The sequence below is a fragment of the Cupressus sempervirens genome, chromosome 1 (assembly GCF_028749045.1).
Source record: "Cupressus sempervirens isolate cs-2001-9-10 chromosome 1, ASM2874904v1, whole genome shotgun sequence".
Taxonomy (NCBI): domain Eukaryota; kingdom Viridiplantae; phylum Streptophyta; class Pinopsida; order Cupressales; family Cupressaceae; genus Cupressus; species Cupressus sempervirens.
Genome location: NC_143118.1, coordinates 599,653,624 through 599,670,053, shown reverse-complemented (window position 1 = coordinate 599,670,053; position 16,430 = coordinate 599,653,624). Strand labels below are relative to the sequence as shown.

The 16,430-nt window shown below is 33.7% G+C and overlaps 1 protein-coding gene across 1 annotated transcript; it reads right to left on the bottom strand.

Annotated features, from left to right (window-relative positions):
* Positions 1-11,441: 11,441 nt before the first annotated feature.
* LOC149578872 (importin subunit alpha-8-like) lies at positions 11,442-14,761 on the bottom strand. Its single transcript, XM_089808051.1, has 3 exons — positions 14,113-14,761; positions 13,824-13,926; positions 11,442-13,553 (listed from the first exon to the last, which is right to left on the bottom strand). Exon 3 carries the CDS (start codon positions 13,532-13,534, stop codon positions 12,008-12,010), a length of 1,527 nt encoding a protein of 508 aa, XP_089664177.1. The 5' UTR covers positions 13,535-13,553; positions 13,824-13,926; positions 14,113-14,761; the 3' UTR covers positions 11,442-12,007.
* Between the last annotated feature and the right edge of the window lie 1,669 nt (positions 14,762-16,430).

Here is a 16,430-nt window from a genome sequence, read left to right as displayed (position 1 = left end):
TTTCACTTGAAACACTATACTTTTTTAAACAAAAAACTTCAAGTTTAGAAAGTGTTGTATGGATGGGAAAGAGAGAATGATAGATGCAAAATAGGGGAGTGTTTTTCTTAGAGTAAGATCAATCATGAATTTAATGGAATAGGTTTTCCTTAAAACTAAAGTTGACTTTTTAACATTTCTTTAGGAATATTTTAAAATTAAAAGTTTAAGCTTTGAAATTCTAGAAAGTAGGTGATCTCTACCTAAAATTTATCTTCTGTACTATAGTTATACTTATGAAATGAGAAAAATAATTTTTAAAAATACCATTTTTTCTTCGAAAAATATTTTTCAAGAAGAATATAAACTTAAATGTTTGATAAGGATAGATAACATTTCTAAGTGGGTGGACAAGTTTCTAGCTTCTATTTTATAAAAAAAGATTTTAAATAATTTTATACTAAATTTCTTTTTCATTGGACCTCTTCTTGTCTATAGTAGAAGCTTAAAATCTTTCATAAGACCTCATCCTGAGAAAAAAGAAATAGAGAGATGTAGAAATAACACCAAAGATATGAGAGACATGTAGCATAACAAAGAAAGACTAAAAAGTTTGTTTTTTTTAATCTTCAAAAGAGAATTGAGAACATAACATACAAAAGAAAGTGTTGAAGTTAATAAAAGATCAACCCCACAACTCCCAAGAATCACCTACATGCAAACACCTGTCACAGAAAGAAAGAAGCAAAACATATGGAGGTTGGAATTCCTAGATCTACAGATGAGACATTCTTGATGTGCAAAAAAATGAAATTGCAACTATATTGAATGAATGAATTATTACAAAAAGATCAATCCTTATAAAAGGAGATCAAAACCCTAACAGGCAACTAACCTAGGTTGCATGATAATAATTAATAAAATAATTAATTATTATATGCCCAAAGTTTAGCTTAAGTAAACTAGAGATAATAAGTGACTTAATAATTAAATCAACATGATTTAGTTGATAAGAAAATACTTTATTACGCATCCCCCCCAAAGATAAACTTAAGAAGTAGCTAAAAACCTAGAAACTACTTACGGATCAAAAAAAAAAAAAAAAAAAAACCTAGAAACTACTACTGAAAATAAATCTGGGTCTTGACAACAAGGCCTAATGAGGTACCCAAGCACAACCAAATCTCTAAAAAGAGGAGAAATAGAGAAAACCACATGGGAAAAACCCTACTCCAAAAAGAGATGGAAATATGCTAAAAGGAACTAGTGAAGGACTAAAGAAGCCTCCAAACTAGGAAATGTCCTAGAAGATAGGAGCAAAAGATGATCATGAAGAACACCACTAAAGCATGAAGCTGCAAACACTATCAAACTGTTGATCTAAAAAACCTCCACTATATAGAATATGACTAGGCAGAGAAGACTAAGTTTGAAGAGTTGATCAATTGAAGATGGAAGGTATCTTCATGGTCTCCAATAATAGCAATGAAAGAATGTATATATGGTAAATGGTCCATCTCATCAAAATGCATAGGTATACAACCACTACAATCGCCTAGTACATAGGATCAAATATTAAATATATAGCTCACTCCAACAAACCAAGAAATAAATAAAATCAACATAACCCCCCTATAATTTTGAGAGGTAAGTCGTGAAAACTGAAACTAAATGCAATATCTCTTGCAGAAAGAAGAACCAGGAACATCGAGAGTGCAAAATAAGTACAAACGCCTATAATGGCATGTGTCATCGACACATCATGAGGCTAATGTCATGGAACAAACACTCACTTGACAAAGAAGGATGGAAAATATGGGCAACATGAAACCCCCCAAGGAACTTTATAATGTAGTGTGAGTACAAGAAAACACAAGGATGTGCAAGATCCCAAAATGTAATAGAGTGGCACTTTATCTCAATGCGTTTGCATTAAATACTACAAAAGGATGTCAAAAAAGATAAAAAAAGAGATAAGGCTCATACAAGAGATAGTACAACCCATGAAAAATCATCTGAAGAAAGGAAATCAATCTCCAAAATTTTCCCAATGATATAAAGAATTCCCAAATCGAAGATCGAACGCCCAAGATATGTCTCTCAGAGTGAAAAATAGAACCCCTTGATTTAACTGCATAAACATGAAATCAAATAGCATCAAAATTCCAAATAACCTACACCATCATGACAAGATTGGAAAGAGCTTTCTAACGATATAAGATTTGTCAAAAAATACTTTCGTATGACCAAGATACAACAAAAAAACCATAGATAGTTTTTTAGGACACAATGAATCATAGAAGAGAAGGTTTGAAGATCGTCGAATCTCAACTCAAAATATGATGATGTCAACACCTGTGGTAGGCCTGCAATGTGTCAGTACTTTTTTGACATCCCTTCTGTGTCAGTACTTTGTTGATGCAGGCATCCTTTTTGGGAAGAATAAAAAAGTTTTAAAAAGGAAAAACTCTTTGAAGCAAACCTTTTTTTTTTAAATGCATACACTTTTTGAAAAAAGCATGAGTTTTTTCAACAAAGCCCTTTTTTGTGATTAATTTTTTTAATAAAAAAATAAATTGTCGCCTCGAGAAGCATGCTAGATTTGAAAGTAATTTTTTTGCCTTACCAATCAGCTATATCCAAATTGGACAAACTTTGTATGAAAATAGGGGTTTTTGGGTGCTACAAATCCAATAGTGAAATCTGTTTCGGCTCAAAATGCACCAAAATAAATACCCTCCCAGATCCAATACAAAACACCTCTAAAAATTGAAACCCTCTGAAATAAAAAAACACAGATCTGAAAACCAAACGAATCCTCTCATAAACAAATTAGGGGCTTGAATATTTGGAGCTCTAATACCATGTTGAAGTTGATGAAAGCTCAACTCCATAGGTCCCAAGAATCATTGTATGCAAACACTTGTTATAGAAAAAGAGGAAGGGACATTAAGAGTGCAAAAGAAGTACAAACACCTATAACGGCACGTGTCATCTTCTTTTGTCAAGTGAGTGCTCCTTCTACAACATTAGCCTCATGATGTTTAGATGACATGTGTCATTAGAGGTGTTTGTACTTATTTTGCACTCTCAATGTTCCTTCCTCTTTTTCTATGATAAGTGTTTGCATGTAGTGATTATTGGGAATTGTGGGGTTGAACTTTCATCAACTTCAATAGAAAGTAAAGAGTTCTCAAAGGGAAAGGAAATAGCAAAATAAACAACCAATAAAAGGGCATGTGGAAATCAAAGTAAAGGAATACCAAGGATGATGTGTGCAATACTAGGCATATTTCTATAAACTTTAGTTTATTTTCATACAAGTATAGGCTAGAGATTCGAAAGAAAAAAGTTATAAGAAAAAAATATAAAATTGATTCATTTTGTCAAAGTAAATGTTTCTAAGTTTGAGACAACAAAGGGAACATATAGAAGTTGGCAATGATTAATTTGGAAGGACCTTTGATGTATTGTAGACTTTATGAATCTATTAAAAGACAAGAAACATTTGTTAGAAACTAGAATCTTAAGATATTAAATCATTATAACTAATAAGTAAAATAAATAAGTGAGAACTCTACAAATTTAAATTTACATATTATATAAGATATACATCAAAAAATCATTCTCATAAAAAAATCCATATTAATCATTTTACTAAAACATTATTAAAATAAATTAAACTTGGGGATACTTGTCCTTACTTCCATATGGTCAATTTTCATAAAATAAAAAAATGAAGTATCCTTGGAGCTTTTATTTGAGAATAAGGACATAAATCTATGCCAACAAGAAGGTCATGCATTTTAGATGATATGAAAGTAATCTTATGATAATTTGAGATCTTTGTGTTTTTAAAATGATGCTATGAGGCCCTATAAAAAATTATATTGGAGCCCACCTCTCCTTGAGTTCATTACATGGTGCTTTAGATCTTAATAGAATGTGCATGTAAGACTTGATATAGTACTTTTATAAGTAGAAGATTTGTAAAGAGCATAAAACTAATAATGTTTTTTAAACTTGTAATGTGCCCATAGGACTTTGAAAATGTGGTTAGTGGACTTAACAAATTATCATGTCGGACTTAAGAAATATGCAGGCAAGACTTAATAAAATGAGCATGTAGGAATTAAGAAAGATTGAAAATATTATGCTTTTAATTGATAAAGTAACCCAACAAGGGGGTTGACCCTTACAAGAACACAACAAAAAGGTTTTCAAGAACCCAAAAACACATCAAAGGTGTTGAAGTGACAAAACCAGGCTATGAGAGGAACACAATCAACAAAATAACAAAAGGGTTACAAGAGCAATAGGCCACACTTGACCTCTTACAATGTAGGTGCCAAAAGAAAGCATAAACAACACTCTACCAACAACCTAATGAGTGGGGAACACAATAGAAAAAAATATATATTCTATTACAAATGGATAACATCTCCCCTTCAAAAAAATCCCCCTCCCATCTACCCTCCCTGCATGCACGCACACACACACACGCACACAAACACCAAAAAAAAAAAAAAAAAACTTCTTTCCACTTTAATATAAAAGGATCTCGCCTCTATAGTAGCAAGATGGGAAGGGACGAGCTAAAAGGAGAGAGCACCCAAAATCATTTCTGCATTGAAACAATCATAGGAAGGAAGAGACCACATTTAATAACAAAACTCCTCATTCAAGAGGTATGTTTTCACCTCCATAAAAGAAATGTACACCTCTATAGGACCCATGAAAGAGAAAGAAACAAGACTCACAACCACCAAAACAACCAATGCAACAACCCAAAAGCTAGTCCAAACATTAAGGAAAAATCACATTCTAGAATGGTCTCTTGAAAAATTTGAACAAACAACTCACCACAAGAGAAAAAATACCATTGACCTGACCATCTAAAATGAAAATTGCCAACAAGAAGACAGAAGCGAAGTCATGATTAACAACTTCCATTAAAAAAAAATCAAAACTACCAACTCCATAATAGCATCCAAAGTGAAATGGCAATCCACTCAAACCACCTTCACAAGGATCCCAAAACTAGGAACCTCTTTCATAAACCACCACCAGCATTCTAGGGAAAGGCCACCAAAAACTAGGCTTCTTCCACATAGTGGAACTTTCCTTCTCATGATCTCATCCTCCCAACTTCAAGTGGAAGGATAACGAAGCTCCCAATCACAGGGATCACCAAACCAAAAGCCTCTCCAACTCCCCCAAAGATTGAAGTTATGCACACATAAAAAATAGAGCCATTGATAGAGAAAACATCAATGTCCAACCGAAGAAAAGGCTACATTAACGAATTTCCTACAAAAATAACTCCAACAACAAAATCTTTCAAGGACTCTTAGAGTCACCCTTTCTATCTACATGAATTAGCCAAACAGGCTAGTGGACATAAAAAATGGCATGCTTAACCAAAGAGTTAGCCACCAAAATCATACTCATATGAAACTAGTGTAGGAGCCCCCCTCTCAAGCACCTCATGCAATGGGCAAGAGCACAACAATTGGGGAGGAATTATGTAGAAACACCCAAAACATAATGTGTAGCCACCAATAGAATCAACAAGATAACGGGCAAAAACACACCAACAAAAAAAAAAAAAAACTTTTTTTTTAAGTTTAATAAATCTACTATGTTAATACCAATCACCTATAATGGTTATGAGGAGAGTAGAGAGAATCCTAGTAGTGATTCAACATAATGCATGTCGACATCTTAGTTAGAGAGGGATACCATAATTTGGGCAAGCATTGGAGTCCTAGGTTTCTAGGGTCACAGTCGAATTGATAAGCTCGACTAAAATACCCAAGTCATAATTGGTTTTGACATGATTCAAAATATATCCTTTTATAAGTAAACAACTTATAGGTGTGTTGAATGTATACATAGTTCTTCCCTAGCAACACATTAACACTTCATCTCAATTTTAGTGCTAATCGTGTAGGATTTAATCATTCAATATTTAATTATGTTTCAACATTTATTGGTATTACATTAATTCCTACACTAAATCTACCACTTTTATTTTCTTAATCAATACTTAAATCTTCAAGAATGAAACACCATTTATCACTTAATTAAATGGACATAAATAACTAGAATATGAGATAACAACACTTTAAACCATAATCCTAATCTAAAAGCAAACATATCTAAAACATTCATATAGTTTGATTTAAAACAATGATAACCTTACATGCTCCAAATACTACATTTAATTAAACCTATAATCCATTAACTTTAACGAATTTAACTACTAACCATTAAAACTCGATTCAAAAATATTACTAACTAAATAAAAACATTAACACCTTTAACTAATTTAATATAAACATTAAAAAAAAATAACTTACTAACAATATCTAACATTCAAATCCTAGCACTTAACTATTAATAGTATCTAACCTAACTTATGCTAACTTCATAGTTTAAACTTTACTAAATTCCTACCTCTAAACATATTCTAACATTAACAAAATTAACAACTAATCTATTTTAGCAACAAATTTCTAACATTAAGACATACTAACATACCCTAATTTGTTTTTACTTTAATTAACTTTAGACTTAACTAATAACTAAAATCTATTTTCAAAAACATTAACTATTAACTTATACTTAATAAATACTAACTAAACTTTAACTAAAATATTAAAACAAATAATAAACTAACTAATTTCTAATTACTTCTTACTAACTCCAAACCTATCCCTATTCCCTACCCCTACCTACCCAACCCCCTAATGCCTAACTACCCACATCAGCACCCATGTGGGCGCACTACCCCACTCAGCCCATGCCTACCTAGGGAGGCATGTTAGTGGGCAATGCCATACTTCCCCCTTCCCTTCCCTTTGCACTTTAATGTGCTTACCTAAGCAAGACTGCCACCCTCCCCTTTTCAAAACATTTTATTGAAGTGTTTAGCCAAATCAACATAGAGTCACATGTAGACCAGCGGCCACCAATAGGAGAAGGGTGGGTGAGGTTAGGCCATAAATGTTTTGTACTTGGTCAAAAAGGCCTGCGCCTGAGATGGTAAGGAGGGTAGAAGTAATGTGTAAATTTTAGTGGTTAGGCTTTAGGATAGGATAGTTATCTTTAATTATTTGATTTTAATGTTATTGAAATTTATAATTATATAAATAATGCTTAAAAGATTGTTTAAAAGACACAAAAGGAAATCTTTAGGAATATGCTCTGTTGTAAGGGGGGTTTAAATTTCCCCATACAAAGGGCAAAAAGCTTTTTGGCTCTAAGATGTTAAATTTGTTTCCAAGCCCCTCTTTTTTAAGTGTTGGATGTTTAAATGTATTTAATTTCAAGGCAAGGGGGCATTTTTTTTTCTAAGTTGGATTATAACTTAGAGTTTAATGTTTTGCTTATTCATCCACGTAGGGCTATTCCTCCTTTCAATCAATTACAAAATACGAGATGAAATTTCATTCACATAATCAAATTTTCTTAACAAGGTTTGAAAATAAATTACATGGCTTTGTATAACTCATCATTTTATCTAATTACCATTTAAACATATGAATACAAATTTGAATTATAGGGATGTCATAGGAAAGGTAAAGCATCTTTGCATCCATTTATTGATAAGCATATGCATATAAATTTAATCACACAGAATATCTTATGAACAGAAAATACTCCATTTTTATTCAATCATCTGATTCAAGAACTCCCTCGGGAAAGAACCAGGGAAGAAAACTCGAGAGCATAATCATTTCAAAAATAAGTTTAACATTAACATTTTTTACAATAGGATCATTATCCTGAGGAGAAATCTCCCAACACATTTGAATTGAAACATCAACTCCGAATTCCTGCTTAGCTCCATAACGAAGTAGCCACTATGAAAACTACAATTTCATCAAGGTAACCATGGAGAAAATGAAACTGACCACAAGACAAACAGATTTAACATGAAGACACATTCAACCCATTTACTCTCATCCCAAGTTTCCACAATAGGTTCATCATCAAACCAGACTAGGGAGAAGGTAGATTTTTCCAAGCAAGAGAAGTTAGTCACAACACCATAATAGATGTCCTTTCGAGGCTAATATCACAAGAATTTTCGTTCTATCACAGATGCCCTTTCGAGGCTAATATCACAAGAACTTTCATTCTTTCACTTATCAATTTCTCAAAACACAAACATGGTTTGTACTGACGAGTAAGGGCCCATAACACCCCACTCTCTCCCTCTCCTCGTCATGACTTTGCACTATCAGAGTCCAACTGAAGCCCTCCTCTCGTACATGGTCACTTCTTCCCTATCTGAGGGTGAGTAATGCCAACACATCCCTTACAATTTCCCTCAAAAATCAAATGTAAAATATGAAGAAAAACATTTAAAGAAAACCCATTACAATCCCATCCCTAACATGTTTATCATACACACGAACATACATATGCAAAACCTACTTTAAGAAATGAAACACAGCATGAAAACATGAACTTGAAGGATTCCTACCTTCACAAATGGTTGTGGCAAACTAAAATTTGAGAAGAGCTATCCTTCCTTCTCCTTCAATCTTGACTTTGGTCTCTAAATCTAGAGGTTGGGTGAACACTCTTCCACCCTCAAATTTGCCACTAAATAGGCTCCTAACTCAACCACCTACAAATTGCAATAACTTCCCACTTGACTAAAGGCTTCTAGAGTCTTCTAACTTAACCTCAACATTAAGGCAAACTTCATGGTGGAGTATAACTTGTCAAACTTAAGGTGAAACTCTAATTTTCGTACTAAAGCAAAAAAAAGGATATTTGGGTGGTCCCAAAAGTCAACAAAAGGGGCTAGAGGGGTGGAAAATGCCCCCAACCCATACATATACCCCCTAGGCACTTAGTTTTCATAATTTTTGGCCTATAGGACTATTTAGGGACCTATTAAATTGCTTGAAATAATTGAACCTTTTAAACACCTTAGGAATGCAAACTTATCACTAAACCTTGATTAGGGTAATTAATCTCGATTACTAACTAATCAGTATTAGATCACTAACCTAGTCCAACTCAGATTATTGGGTTACTCAGCTAACCCTCACTATCATGTTGATATGCATATACAGATCATGAGTGTCAAGTGACACTATCAAAACATTGTTACAAAACATTAAACACTTTACGATTACAAAATGATACATACAGTCACTTTATGATACAAATAAAATATGAAACAACGAGGTCTACATCCTTCATTAGACTCAACCCTACTTTTCACAAATGGTGCATAGGGTCCAATTCCGATTCTCTGTTAGATTTACTAGCTAATAATCCTACACACTAAGTTCACACATCAGTAGTTCGAGAAAAATCACATGTATATATATTCAAAACTCATCTAGATAGTCACATAAATCAAAGCATATATCTTTCATATAATTAACTGTTTAGCTCATTTATGCTCATATTTAATCATTAGAAATTACATAATCAATATAACATAACTTATTTACTAATTCATATTAAAATACTAGAATAATCATCGTTAAGCATGCATATACCTAAACATCATAAACATCACCACTAAGGAATATTGAACTATCTGAATGTGTAAAACCTAATCATCGACGTATCATAATCAACATCATCATCATCAAGTGAAACACCTCATATCATCGTTAGTGCAAATTGATGTTTAAACAGTCGAGATAATGTAATAGTTCTCAAATCACTAAGTATTTAAAACATTAATGTATCAGCTGATCTCAGTTCCTATTAGGACATCTAAACCATAAAACATTACTTTGTATCCATTCTAATCTCCAATGGATTTAAGAGAGGAAATTTATATTTAATAAGTACATATGAGGAGGGACCTTACAACTATCATAGCATTGAAATCCAATAAAGGGGCATCAAAAAATGTTTGATACCCAACAATCAAGGAGTAAAAGTCACTTCGTTAACCATGAGCCTTATGTCCCCAACTCCAAAGGGAAATCTCCATCCTAGGAGAAAGAAGCTACTATGTATAGCTAAAAGAGACTTGCCACTTGAATAGGAGGTATGCATTAGAATATACCTCCAAATAGGAATCCCAATGGCCATCATGAGATATGCCAAGAGGCTTATACCACAATGCTTGAACTGAGAAAATGGTAAGAAATGCTTTGTAGGCAAACAAAGAAATGCCTTCACCACACAAGAATTAGCTCAAAAAAGTTGCATAAATAGCACAATCTCTAGATTGGTGCAAAAAAACATCACATAGGTTTGCAAAAGCAAGGGGAAAAAGAACCCAACCCATCGCTCTCAATGTTAGCAGCAGGCAAAAGCCTAAAAAACACCAAAGAATAAAACAAAGGAACCCACAAGGGCCAATAAAACCCTAATCTGACAAACACTACTAGCATCCACCAACAAAGGTGTAGTAGGGACATATGAGACCACCACCAAGCAATGAAACTCTCATAGCCACCTTAGGCATTGTCTTCATCAACATCATCTTCTCCTACAAGCTTAGAATTTGAACTCCCACCCCCTCTCCTCTTCCTAATAAGAACCATTTGTTCTTACCACTAAAACCATTAGAAATTTAACAATGCCTACCAAACCTTATGTTAGTCCTATTAAGAACTAATTTTAAACTATTATTTAGAATTACTGATCAAAATAACAAATTATTAACTACTGAAATAACTAAATATTTTAAACGCTCTCAATTTTTAAATTTCTAAATTGCAATGATTAAATTATACAATTATAAAAACTAGTTTTGGTCAAGAAATCATTTACATTTCTTTACAATATTATTTCATACATAATTATAAAAAAAATGAATAATTTTTAAAGTACTACATTTTATTATGAGAAATGAAAAGCAAAATAATAAAGTATAATATATAATGAAATTGTTTGAACTTAATTTGTGGAAAACTTTCTATTTATGAGGGACTTCTAGAATAAACTTGTGAGTTTATGAATCATATAAAGTATTATATATAATAGTATTTTTTAACTTAAACAAGAGGTCAGCCTAAAGACAAAAAGAAAGAAATCAATTTCAATGTCCACCTGGTTGAAGACGGCCTATGGAGACACTCCCCTCCCACTCACTTTTACATTTCAATCAATTTCTTGTGCAACTTGATTATGAATACCTCCAACAGTCCCGTAGTTGATTTCAAATATCTGTTAGGTATGATTTGTCTGTCCTAAATATTTGCAAATTTGATTCTTAAAATGATACCAATAATTAGCCTCTCACACTATACAATCATCTTTCTAGACCTCTCCCAAATGATTGGACATATACAATTTGCCTCAGGCAAATGACTCTTTATTTTTCTATTTCATTCCAAACAAACATATGACTGCAATCTGACCGTATTTTCTCTATTTCATCTCTTAAACAAAGAAATGACTGAAATCTGACTCTGTTTTTCTCTAGTTCATCCTTCAAATGACTGAAATCTGACTTTCTTTTTCCTCAATTTAATTCCTCAAAGAGCCACGTTTTTCTCTATTTCATCAAATAAATTACAATCTGACTCTGATTTTCTCTATTTTATCCCTCAGAGAAACAAATGCTGAAATCTGGCTCTGTTTTTCTTTGCTTCATTCTAAACAAGACCTAACCATGTCTGTCTTTTCAATCCTGGATAGCTTATTAAGTCGGAAAACAGGAGTAAAAGAATTGTGGAAAAATGCACGAATCATGAGATGCAATTAATTAGGCAAATTTCCACTTCCTCTAAGGTAAGTATTAACCAAGAATTCGTAGTTGTAAGATCATCTAACACTATTCTAACTAGCATAAGACTGTTGACAATCTCTTCGAATAAAGAATTTATTGATGGAATAATGTTCATTGAATTTTAACTCACAAACATGAAAAGAGAATCTCGACTGCAACACTAGCATGACTCGCTGAAAAGAATAGTAAAGCTGGCATATACAAACAATATCCCACTAACTTTTCCACACTATTGAACTTCTGTGATTCAAGAAAGAGAATTCAAAATTCAGATGACCTTCAATTTGAGAATTCCAAAGATGACTAACCAAAGCGAAGCTTCTTAGACGGATAAACTCCAAAACAAGGCTTCTTAGGGGGAGGAAATTCAGAGCAATGGCTTTTAAATCTGACCTTGGCAATTCGGAATTGATGTGGATATTTGTGTTTGTTCTGTCTTGTGAACTCAAACATCCTCTCCAGACCCGTTTTGCAACAATCTATACGGATACTGTCTCCGGGCCTCATCTGATCAATGAGCAGATTTATACAATCAAGATCCACAAAGTATTCCACCTGTCCTTCACTTCCATTTCTAATAGCACTAACAATGGCAGAAATAGTTTCCTCCTTAATAATATCTTCTCCCTCCGCAAGGAGCCCAACAAGTGCAGAAATAACTCCCGTCTTAATTGCAAGCTCAATGTCATCATGTTTAAGCGTTGCGATGCTGTAGAGCAACCTGCAAATCTCAATATGAAGCTGCCTCACCGTGTCTGAAATTGAATCTCTCTTGCCGCCACTCGAAATGATTGCAACAAGACGCAGGAGTACCCTTTCATTGATAACCTCCTGAAAATTCCTGTACTCTACAATGTTGGCCATGATTTCCATGACAAGAAGCAGAATTTCTGGAGATTCGTGAAAGAGAAGATCAACAAGGCATGGAACAATGTCATTTCCAACGATGGATTCAATAGTATCAGATTCTTCAGAGAAATACAGAAGAGCCTTGCAAGCGAGTTTCAGGACTTCAAGATCTTCCCCCGTTTCAAGAATTTCTTTCAGAGGTGATAGGGCAATCATTGACTCCTCAGGTTTGCAATGAATGATGTATACCAGGGATTTTAGGGCAAACCAGAAGTTCACAAAAGGGGCTTTAGGGCGATATAAAAATGGCAGGAGATTGAAGATAATGTCTTCGGTGATGCTTTCATAGTCCCGGGAAGCAACAGCACAATCTGCAATAACGGCTACGGCTCGAAGCCCCTGTTCCTGCACTTCTTCATTTGGGGAATTTAAAAGGTTACTAAAATGACTCACTACTTCACTTTCAGTCAAAAGAGAGGGTTCGTCTTTGGCCATGTACCGTAACGTTCGAGCTGCCTCAAATTGAAGCCGTGGAAATTCATCCCTTACCAAACTTTGAATCAACGGGCGCGCTATTTCTTCGTTGATTAGGATATCTTGGAAACTGTAAATTTTTCGGAGCTGATGAACAGCTGAAATCTGCGTTGTTGGATTCCCAGATTTCAGTTCTTTGAGAGCTGATCGGAGATCGTTGCTTCTAGCGCTTAGCCCTTCATCCTCTACTGATTCTTCATTTTCAATTAGGAAAAAATCTAGATCAAGGTTGGCTTCTTCTTCTCCTTCCTCATGTTTGTCTTCATCTTCTAATTCCCTAAGGTTGTCTTCATCTTCGTCTTCATCTTCTAATGCTCTAAGGTTGTCTTCATCTTCGTCTTCATCTTCTAATTCCCTAAGGTTGTCTTCATCTTCTTCCTCTGATTCTCCTCCGTTTTTTGACAGAAAAAAATTCTTCCCGCTGCCTTCCAATCTAAGCCCCCTCATTTAAGGGAAAAAACAGATGCTGAATTTATGCCAGAGAAAATGTGTCAGAAAAAAATTATGCTAAGAACGGACTGAATTTAAAAAATTGGTACACATGATTTCTCCTTTCTCTCCTTTAAAGAGTACCTAAATATTCGCAAATTGATACTTAATGATACGATGACATTTAACTTTCACAATTTGTGCTGTTTATCGATTCGCTTATACGAAGACAACAAACACACACGGTGAATCTAGAAACTACACAAATTATCTTTCAATGATACAAAGAATTTATATTTTTTCTTACCCGAAAAATTCAATGCGCGTGCTGTTTACAATAGTCCTCGTAGGCCTCTCCAATCCTTAATTACTGCAGGTATACAATTGGCCTCAGTTACCATTCCCTTGACCTTGTACAGAAACAAAGTAACTTGATTATTCCTCAAAGAAACTAATGACTGAAATCTGACTATTTTTCTAACATAAATTTCAAATATCTGCTGCAAATGATTTGTCCTTGTTTTACTTTAGCAGGTCCTTAATATTTGCAAATTCGATTCTAAAAAATGATGCAAGAATTCAAAACATTTTCTTACCTGAAAAATTCAAAGGGCCTGTGTTTAGAATTTACTTAAGAAACAAGTGACTGGCTCTGCTTTTCTTTATTTCATTCTAAACAAACATACAATTGTAATCTGGCTCTGCTTTCTCTATTCCATCTCTTAAGGAAACAAATAACAATAATCTGGATCTGTTTTTCTCTATTTCATCCCTCAAATGACTAAAATCTGTCTCGGTTTTTTCTGCCTCAAAGAATCAAATGACCGAAACCTGGCTCTGATTTTCATTCAAAACAGACAAATATCGTGCAATCTGGCTCTGATTTTCTCTATTTCATCCCTCAAAGAAACAAATGACTGAAATAATGCTCTGTTCTTCTTTGCTCCATTCGAAACAAGCCCTGAACATGTCCGTTTTTGCATTCATGGTTAGCTTATTACGTTAGCAAACAGGGGATTAAAAGCCACCACAAATTCTGGACAGATTTTTTTCCTTTGCTGCAAATTCTTGAGTTTCTCAAATGCACGAGCCATGAGATATATTTTATCAAACAAATTTTCACTTCATTTAAGCTTGACGATTGCCAAATCCCCGTTACAGTCGTAAAAAATCTGGCAGAAATTATGAACATAATTTACAGAGCCTTCAATTGCGCGCTCCGAAACTTGATAAACACGCAATTTCAAGGTAAATATGTTGGTCACATATAAATATGGGTGAGATTCTTATGTGGGCTGCATAGGAAATAACTTTACGATGCGTGGGAAATCTAAGTTTTCTACTCTACATGAAATTTCAAATTGTTTCTAATTTTTTCAATAGTTTATTTAGCAAATTGTTTCTAATTTTTACAACAGTTTATTTAGCAAATTGTTTCTAATTTTTACAACAGTTTATTTAGCAAATTGTTTCTAATTTTTACAACAGTTTATTTAGCAAATTTTATTGTATCTAAGGTTTCAGCATAGTGCATTGAAAGATTGTTGCTATATTAACATGTTTTTTTATAAAGGTGTTTTAAAAGATCTCAAAGTTTGAGGCTTATAAGTGCGCAGCGTCCAATTTTGTTTATATTAATTGTGCACTAACCCTGGGGTCCCATGGGGGGGGCTTGGGCTCTATATTTAAGGAGCTGGAGGTCCCATGATAATATTTTGGGGGGGCTAAAGCTTAATTTGGAATCTTTTCCTATTAACTAGGAGCCCCTACTTTTTAGTTGAGCGGATGCAAAAGGGGGGGGGTTGGAAATAGCCCCTACTGTTTAGGGAAGAATTCTGCCACTTGGCAAGAGCTTACATTTCATTTCCCTCCAAATTGAAACCATGCTGCCAAAAATTCTAAAAACAACAATTTATATTTTTAATATTTCCTTCAATTTAGGAGCTAAATTTTTTAAGCAGATTTATATGTAATGCCCATGGGATTGCTCCCCTTTAAATGTTCCTAAAAAAGCTCAGCAACACCCGCTCTATTTTTAAGCAAGCGGGTGCCCATGGGACCCTAGCCTAAGTCATGTTTTCTTGATATCATCATTGACAACTTAGGTCACAACTTTTTGTACAATTCTTTGGACAGTAAATCAAGAGTCATATAACTATTGAATCATTTTCCATAATCTTATTATTATTAATGTGGCATGCCTCTTTGATCAATTTTCTTTCACGACCTTGTTCGTCTACGAAATATTTGTTCTTTGTCATTGTGCCTTTCGAGGGCTACTCACTTGACTTAAACCTATGTTTAAAATCAAAGTTTTGTTCAGAAGCACAGTAGGATCCATTTTATGTTGAGGGAAAATTTTAAGATTATCTTGATAATGATTCAAACATATTTGTGGAAATGCAAAATTAAAGAGATGTCAAAAAGCATGCATTGCCTCTAATATTAATGGTGATGTATGCCCTAACATAACATGTTTTGGTGCTAATATGTAAATGCATACTATATCATGACTTTAATACAAATAAATCTAAAAAGATAATTAGGATCCAACAAAGGATGCAAACCCTATATTAAAATTCAATTGATTTATAATTTGAATATGTAATGAGAAATGATAAACAAATTATAGAAATAGATGAATAAAGAGATAAGATAGAATTTGAGTCTAACAAGAAACCACAATCAAAGTATAGAAATAGATTGGTAAGTTAACAGTTTGGAATAGAGTGATTGAAATTGTCAAATGATAAGTTGAATGCTTACACCGAGTGATGGATGATCAAGTTTATGAAGTTTTAGGTATTGGAATTGTTTAAAGGGGTATATGATAATTGGATATAAGTGATTCACCCCCACCTAGTTATCTAACAATTGGTATCAAAGCTAAGTGCTTAGAGAAAGAAGTTTAAAG